Below are 7,965 nucleotides of genomic sequence, written 5' to 3' on the forward strand. Positions count from 1 at the left end.
AGGTCTACTGTTGATTGCCCAGAAAGATAAAAGAACAGAAAATCATAGGACAGATATTTTTCTTAGACTTGCTCATATTTCTAGACACAGATTATGCCTTTTCTTTGAGGAAGTTTGGCTATTCTCTCTTAATTGCTTTGAGATTTCTCTTCCAGAGAGTGGAGCCTAGTGGTAAGGATCTTGCTTCGCTGGTCTACCTCTTCAAGGACTTTCTTAACCACGATAGGTTTGGCTGAATCTGAAAAATTAAAATTCAAAAGGAGATTTTTAGAGTTATAAAAAGATAAATACGAAATTGTATCAATTAGTGCAATAATATTTTGTATGCAGAATGGACTAGGTAGAAAGCATGCATACTTACGAGTAACGCTTTTTGTTTTGTGATCTTTGATTGCTTAAGTAAAATCATAGTCACATGTGACTTTGTTTAAAATTAGCACAGACCACTAAGGTTAGACATTTAGTACACACACACTGATGTCTGCTAAAAATATTTATTATATCTAGTCTTACTAATCTCAGGTACTAGACAAAAACAGTCTTCACTGGAAATGAGGTGGTGTAGCATAACAATGGAATTTCATTTTAATTACCTTTGATTTGAGATCCCACATTCCCAGCTCCATAATCTTTAGACTTGTAACTTGCAGTCTTGCAAGCCCTGTGAAGACATCACACATAAGAATGATGACTAGAGAGCGCCTTCAGTTCTAGAGCCACCCTTAGGCATTATTTAGCTTGTTGGTTCTGTTTTCTCGTCAAGAGAAATGTGATATATGCCTGTAACCCCAGCACTTGGGACTTTGGGGCTGGAGGATCTAGAGTTTGAGTTCAGACAGGAAACCTGGTCTCAACCTCAAGAACATAATATATTTTTTTCTTTTTTAAATTTCAGTTTTTATTGTCAGGGCAATGTATAGAGGGGTTACCATTACATTCACCATGTAGTAGGTGCATTACTTCTCACACATTAATACCCCTTCTCATGTTTTTGTTCCCATTTACCTCCCCCCTTCCCCTACCAATCATCTTGTTTTCCCCCCTTCCCTTTCCTATTTCAAATAAAGAAATAAACATATCATAGTATATATTTTCAACAGAAAGCTTGCTGCATTTGGTCTCATGAAGGGTTGCTAATTCACCTCTGGCCAAATTGTATTATTACATTCAGCGTTCATGGTCATGAATGCAGCTATATTAGTTCTCAGTCACTTCCCAGGGACCTAAGTTTAAGCTACTTTCAGGCTAATCATCCTTCAGTGTCAGTGGGGGTTGGTTCCAAGACACTAGTGGATACAGAAATCTCATAAAATCGTGTAGTATTTGCATATAATCTAAAACATCTTCTATATGCTGTCATCCTCTAGATGACTTATAAAAATACCATATAATGTATTTCCTCTGTCACAGGATGTGATAATGTACTCTTTAGGGAATAATGAAATAGGAAATCTATACATGTTAAGTGCAGATGCATTTGGAAATGTTTGGGTACGTTTGTCCTGTGATTGGTGGTGTCCATACAGAAGGGCTCCATATGGCATCTTCCAGGTAAATTACTTTGCCTACCCCTCATCTCCTCCTATCAGGAGGCAGTAGGTCTCGATCTCCTTCTCCAGGTGGACCTTGATGTCCAGCAGTTGCTCATGCTCCAGCTTCTGGCCCTCGGTCTCTGTCCTGACCTGGTGCAGCTGCTCCTCCAGGGCCCCGATCTGAGCCTGGATCTGGGCCAGCTGTGTGCAGTAGTTGCCTTCTGTCTCTGTCAGGGAGCACTCCAGGGATTGTTTCTGTTAGGGAACAGAATAGGGAACCTGAGGCAGATACACAGACAGGCAAATAGGTGTTTGATATAAGATCTCCTCTTCTCATCAGCTTGGTGTAGGACTCTCAGATTTCCCATCAACTTGTAGTTAAGATGACTCTACGGCTTCATAACTAAGTGGACAAATCTTTCTTTATGGTAGAAAAGGCCTAGAGGTTTTGGGTTGCCGTTTAACTGACATGTAATGCCATTGTGTCCTATTATTTCAAGATTGTTATAAAAATCTGTCATGGCTAATGGCTCACACCTCAAACCCTAGCTCCTCAGGAGGCTGGAATCCGAGGATCCTGGTTTAAAGCCAGCCTGGGCAGGAAAGTCCCTGAGACTCTTATCTCCAATTAATTGTCCAAAAGCCAAAAGGTTAGTTGTGGCTCATGTGGTAGAACACCAGCCTTGAGCAAAAAAGCTTGGATACAACACTCAGGCCTTGAGTTCAAGCCCCAGGCCCACATGCACACACATGCACACACATGTACACACACGCACACACACGCACACACACACCTCTCTGTGGGTATCTGTTCATCATTGTGAGGGGCTTTAAAAACCAATGGGCACGTAGTCATCGTGAACCTAGGAGCTGGTAGGGTAATGCTTCCATACCGTGGCGAGGAGAGACTGCAGCTCAATCTCCAGGGTCTGCATGGTCCGCTTCATCTCGGTCAGCTCGTTCCGGGCGGAGGTGGTGGCCCCCGCGTCCTCTGAGATCTGCTGCTGCAGCGAGGCGCTCTGTGATGGGGAAAGCCAGGGAGCCAGCGTGAGTGCCCGGAGGAGCCCCAGGGCCCGCGGGGCCGCGGCGGCTCACTGGACGGCAGGCACCTTTTCGTTGAACCAGGCCTCGGCATCCCTGCGGTTCTGCTCGGCCAGGGCCTCGTACTCGGCCCGCATGTTGTTGAGCAGCACGGTGAGGTCCACCCCGGGCGCCGCGTTCATCTCCACGTTCACGTTGCCTCCCGCCGCGCACTGCAGGACTTGCATTTCCTGTAGACAGAGAAGGGTGCATTCAGCTCAGCCATGCACGCAGTCTGGGAAGTCTAGAAGCTTAGTTTTGGAAGAGCTCTGAGCCGTCTGGTTTGAATTTCCAGGCTGTGTGAAGTGACCTCTTCCCTCCACGTTTTATCCTTTCTGACTATTCAACTTGCCTTGGATAGTTGGTGAACGCATCACCATTTCATGGGGGTAGTGAGTTTGGTGGGTTTTGTTTGTGTTGAGTCAAGGTCTCAATGCAGAGGCCCAGTTCTCCTGCCCAGCCTTTCCTAAAGCTGGGATTGCAGGAATGCATCACCATGGTTGACTTAGAGTTTTAATGGTTACACAGCTTTTCATTGTGGTGAATGGGGTTCTTAGTCTTGAAACTCCAACTCAGGAGTTTTAGCTCTGTTACCCAGAACAAGTCTTCCTTCCTTTTCCAAATGCAAGTCTTTAAAATACTTAAAATGAACTGGCCCTCTGGCTCTTAATCTGTTTGTAACATCAATATACATCCTTGTGATGGGCTTCATGTCACTAAAGTTCACAGTTCCACAAGCTCTCAACCTGGGTGCATTCTGGGAATAGACATGAGGACTGGGATCGGAGTTTGAAGAATTCCAAGTGAGTTGATAGTCAATCAATTAATCCTTAAGTGTGTGTATATTTCCGCTAGGGAAGAAAGAAGCCAGCTTCCTGTCATGCTCATACAGTGACATTATATGGATCTGTTGGATTTTGGAGTCAGATAAATCTCTGTGTGAAGTCTAGCTTTGTCCTCTAGTGGTTGTGTGAACTAGAGACTGTGGACTGACCTGCTGAAGCCCAGATTTACTTATCGACCACTCGGCTAAACTCCCAGCCGAGAGAAACATTCTTTTTTTCAAATCACTTGCTTACAATTCATCAAAAATGTATTGAATGACTTCCATGGACTGCACTCATACTTGAACTTGTTTGGTCAAATGATTTAAGTAATTTTATTTGCAAGGCAGCTTGGTGATTAACCAAGTATCATTCTCAACACAGCTAATCTCCTGCTTCAAGCAGTTGACTTAGGTTTGGAAGTCTCTTAGCTGTTTAACAATATTAAATTCCTTTCAAAATTTAAAGATTTTCCTTTATTTTTTTCTCTTTCTTTCTTTCTTTCTTTTTTTTTTTAGAAAAAAGTAGTTTTAAAACAGACTTCCAAAATGAAATGATCACATGGTCTGATTTTCAATCTAGCTTCCTGGAGTGACCACTTTGGAATGTACTATGTGCTTAGAAGTATAAATTATAGAGTAATAGTTTAATTGCTGTTTCATTTTTCTAGCCCTATTAATTAAGATATGTCTTTATGTCAAGCATATGTACTTAAAGTGTGTAACAGTTACATAGTTTTGTTTTGGTTAATGGAGCCCCTTAAAGGATATTCATTTTATCTAATTAGATATAATCTGCTAAGTAGAGTATTTTAACTTAGCTATAATTACATAGCAAATGCCGATCTTGTAACCCTGATTATGTTGGGAAGCAAGATTCTTTTATCTTCTCATGGGAAACTAGATGAGAGAACAAAGGTGAGTCCATACAGGGAACTCAACACAAAGACTAACCAGCAGAACGCAGTGGGTCTTCAGACCTCCTTATTTAATACGGTTAGTACACTGACCCTAGTGGAGTAGGCAGTGTGTATAGAGGTGGAGAACAATGGAGGCGATCAACTCTTACCTCTTTGTGGTTCTTCTTGAGATAAGTCAGTTCTTCACTCAGGGTCTCATATTGGATTTCCAGGTCTGTCCTGCACAGGGTGATTTCATCCAGAACTCTGCGTAGCCCATTGACGTCGGCCTCTACGCTCTGATGAAGAGCCAGCTCATTTTCATACCTTGAAAAGGGAAGTTTCCAACGTGTCACAGGATAATGCTAAAACAGTGTGTGTGCACGTGTGTGTGTGTGTGTGTGTGTGTGTGTGTGTGTGTACCAGTACTGAGGCTTAAACTCAGGACCTGTATCTCTCACTTGGCTGGCACTCTACCACTTGAGCAACACCTCCACTTCTAGCTACTTTTTTTTTTTTGCTGGTTAATTGGAGATTAGAGTCTCATGAATTTTTCATCCTGGGCTAGCTTTTAACTATGATAGTCTCATCTCAGCCTCCTGAGTAACTAGGACTACAGGTATGAGCCACCAGTGCCTAGCTGTCTCTGGAATTTTTTTGAAGTGGCAAATTTGGCCACAAAAAACACTTATAAAATTTATTATATGTGATTATTGTATTCTGGTGTACTGAACAGAAAAAGAAGTAGGTAATGGACACTATATTTATGGGAGTGCATTAAAACTAGCCACAATGCAGAAAAGTGAGAGATTCTAGTAATATTAAATTTATATTTTAAATAATGAGTGGTGTTATAATCTTATTACTATAATAAGATTCCCTGTTAAAGTCTGTTAAAAAAACTTTACAGTTTTGGAGTAAGAGTGGGTACATTTAACGGTGCCATTAAAAAAGAAATTTGAGTCATTTTATTAGTCACCATGTGCTGTTTTTACTCTGCAAGTCTACTTACTTGAGTCTGAAATCATCAGCTGTCAGCCTGGCATTATCGATCTGTAGAACAGCATTAGCATTGCTGGTGGTGGAAGCAATGATCTAAAAAATAGGGAGTTGGAGTTTCATTTTAAAAATTTACTTTGCTCCAGGGCTTGAACTCAGGGCTTGAAGGCTGTCTGTCCCTGAGTGTTTTTTACTTAAGGCTAGCACTCTAGCTTTTTTGTTGGTTAATTGGAGAAAGAGTCTCGAAGACTTTTCTGCCTAAGTTGGCTTTGAACAGTGATCCTCAGATCTCAGCCTCCTGAGTAGCTAGGTATGTTTACAGGCGTGAACCACTGACACTTGGCAGGAGTTTGAGTTTCTCATGGCAGTTTATCACAATGAGTTAAACCCTCCCAAGCTTCTCCCCCCCCCCCCCCCCACCCAGACTAGCAAATAATAAAAATCAACTCAGTTATTACTGACATTTTTATCATGAGGTTAGTTGACTGAATCTACTTAGTGCTAATTTCCAATGCTGAATTAAAGTTCCTTGTAAGAAATAATCACGAATAGGGATGACACCTGGTTCTAGAATCCCAGTGACATGACATCCGTACATAAAAACACACACACAGCATGTGATGGCCAAATGTTATCTCTTACCTGGTTTTTAAGATCATCGATGATAGGAAAGTATCTACTATAGTCATGATCAAGACCCCTGCATGAGCCGGGTCCAAATTTTTCATACCAGCCCTTGATCTTCTGCTCCAGGTCGGCGTTGGCCTCCTGCAGAGCCTGCACATTATCTAGGTAGGAGGCCAAGCGGTCGTTGAGATTCTGCATGGTCACTTTCTCGTTGCCAGACAGGAGTCCCCCCTCATTCATGGTGAAGCCAGCACAGGAGTTGCCTGCCCCTGCATTTCCTCCTGAGGAGCTGCCACCAAAGGCACAAGAGAAGCTGCTTCCGATGCCTGGGATGCCACAAGCATTTCCAGCCCCAAAGCTGGCTGCTCCTCCAGACAGCCTGAGTGACCCTGTGCTGGGCCGGGGATAGGATCTCCGGGATCCACTGGAAAGTCGAAGAGACATGATGATCTCAGGGCGAATCTGTCACAGATCTGTGTTGGTGAAAGCCAGAGTGGACTGCCTTCTCCTCTCCGCGAGGATGTCTGCCTTTTTATAGACGATGCGCAAGGGTGTTCAGTAGGGGAGTTCTGCCTACAAGGAATAAAACATGGCTTGCCAGCCTCAGCAAGTTCGCATAATTGCACTATTTCTCCCCCCCTCCCTAATTAGTATCTAGCTTTGCTGGGCTCCTTTTCGTAGGAGGGCAGTTGCCTTTGGGTTGGTGGTTATCTGAGAAATGGGTCTGGGTGGAGCAAGGTCGGGTTCATGATCGCATTTTAAAATTACTAATGAGTCATTCTTCATTTCCACCCTAAGAAGATAAAGCTCATCAGGCCATTACAGAATTTAAAACAAAACAAACAAACCAGACACTGTGGTTTGGGGGCTATGAAGCTAAGGTAGGTTTTGAAGTTTCTGAGACTCTGCTTTTATTTTTGCAATTCTTTTGGGATCAGTTGAGAAGAGAAATTGTAACCGTGCCTCCTAAACTGGGGACCTTCAATCAGGAGGCTTTGGTGGTTTATTTTGTTGGTGGCATTTGCTTTTTGCTTCATTTTTGCCACCATTTCCAAAGGGAAGTTAACTACCATTTTGGCTGACACATGCAACGTGTTTATTGACACTTATGATGGGGATAGTTTGTCTTCTCTTATTCCTTTGAGTAATTAGGAACACACGCCTTCTAATTGTTGTTATGTTTTGTGGGAGTTTGGAAAGGTATTAGCCTGTTTCCTGACCCTGCACAATTTGAAGCCAACCTGGAAGGAATTTATTTGATGTGTGTTTAAGTAGTGTGGTTTATTTAGCTTAGGTGAAAGTTGCGAGGAAGGCTAGCTCTCTACTAGATATGAATAGAAATATTTATCAAAAACTCTATTAAATATGATAGAAAAGTGTCTGATAGCCCCATATTTGTGGGGTAGAATGTGATGTTTTGATATGTATAACATTCTGGAATGCCTAAATAAAGGTGATTAACATACCTATTACCTCACATAGTTTTGTAGTGAGACATTTAAAATCTACCCTTTGTAATTTTCAAGCATTAAATACATTGTTACTAATGACAGTCACCTAATTGTACAATAAACCTCTTCAACTTATATCTTCCTTCTCATTGAAATTTTGTATACTTGGGCCAATGTCTCTCCTTGGCAATTAGTGTGTTATTGAATTGTTTTTGCTTTTTTTCAAATACTTATTGACTCCTTGAATGTCTTCCTTTAAAAATTGTTTTACTCAAGCCCTTCAACTGACCAAAAACACTGTCTTTTACAAATCAGGTTGTTTTCTTATTATTGGGCTAATAAAGTTCCTTATATATTTTGGAGACTAAACCTTAATCAGATGTATTGTTCATAAATATTCTTTGAATATGTGAGGTATCTATTTTTTAAATAGTTTCTTGCTGTGAAAAAAACCCCTTTCAGGTTACATAATCTCATTTTTTTTCTGCCTTGCTTTTTGGTCCAGCCCAATATCAAGAAACGTGCCCCTACATTTTCTTCTAATAGCTTTACAG

General features: G+C 41.7%; 1 protein-coding gene across 1 annotated transcript; it reads right to left on the reverse strand.

Moving 5' to 3' along the window:
- Positions 1-128: 128 nt before the first annotated feature.
- Positions 129-6,404, reverse strand: Krt25 (keratin 25). Its single transcript, XM_090351701.1, has 8 exons — positions 5,976-6,404; positions 5,347-5,429; positions 4,505-4,661; positions 2,642-2,803; positions 2,426-2,551; positions 1,570-1,787; positions 594-661; positions 129-238 (listed from the first exon to the last, which is right to left on the reverse strand). The coding sequence occupies exons 1-8, from the start codon at positions 6,402-6,404 to the stop codon at positions 129-131; spliced, it is 1,353 nt and encodes a 450-aa protein (XP_090207827.1).
- Between the last annotated feature and the right edge of the window lie 1,561 nt (positions 6,405-7,965).

The sequence above is a fragment of the Megascapheus bottae genome, chromosome 17 (genome assembly GCF_031878675.1).
Source record: "Megascapheus bottae isolate mThoBot1 chromosome 17, mThoBot2.hap1, whole genome shotgun sequence".
Taxonomy (NCBI): Eukaryota; Metazoa; Chordata; class Mammalia; order Rodentia; family Geomyidae; genus Megascapheus; species Megascapheus bottae.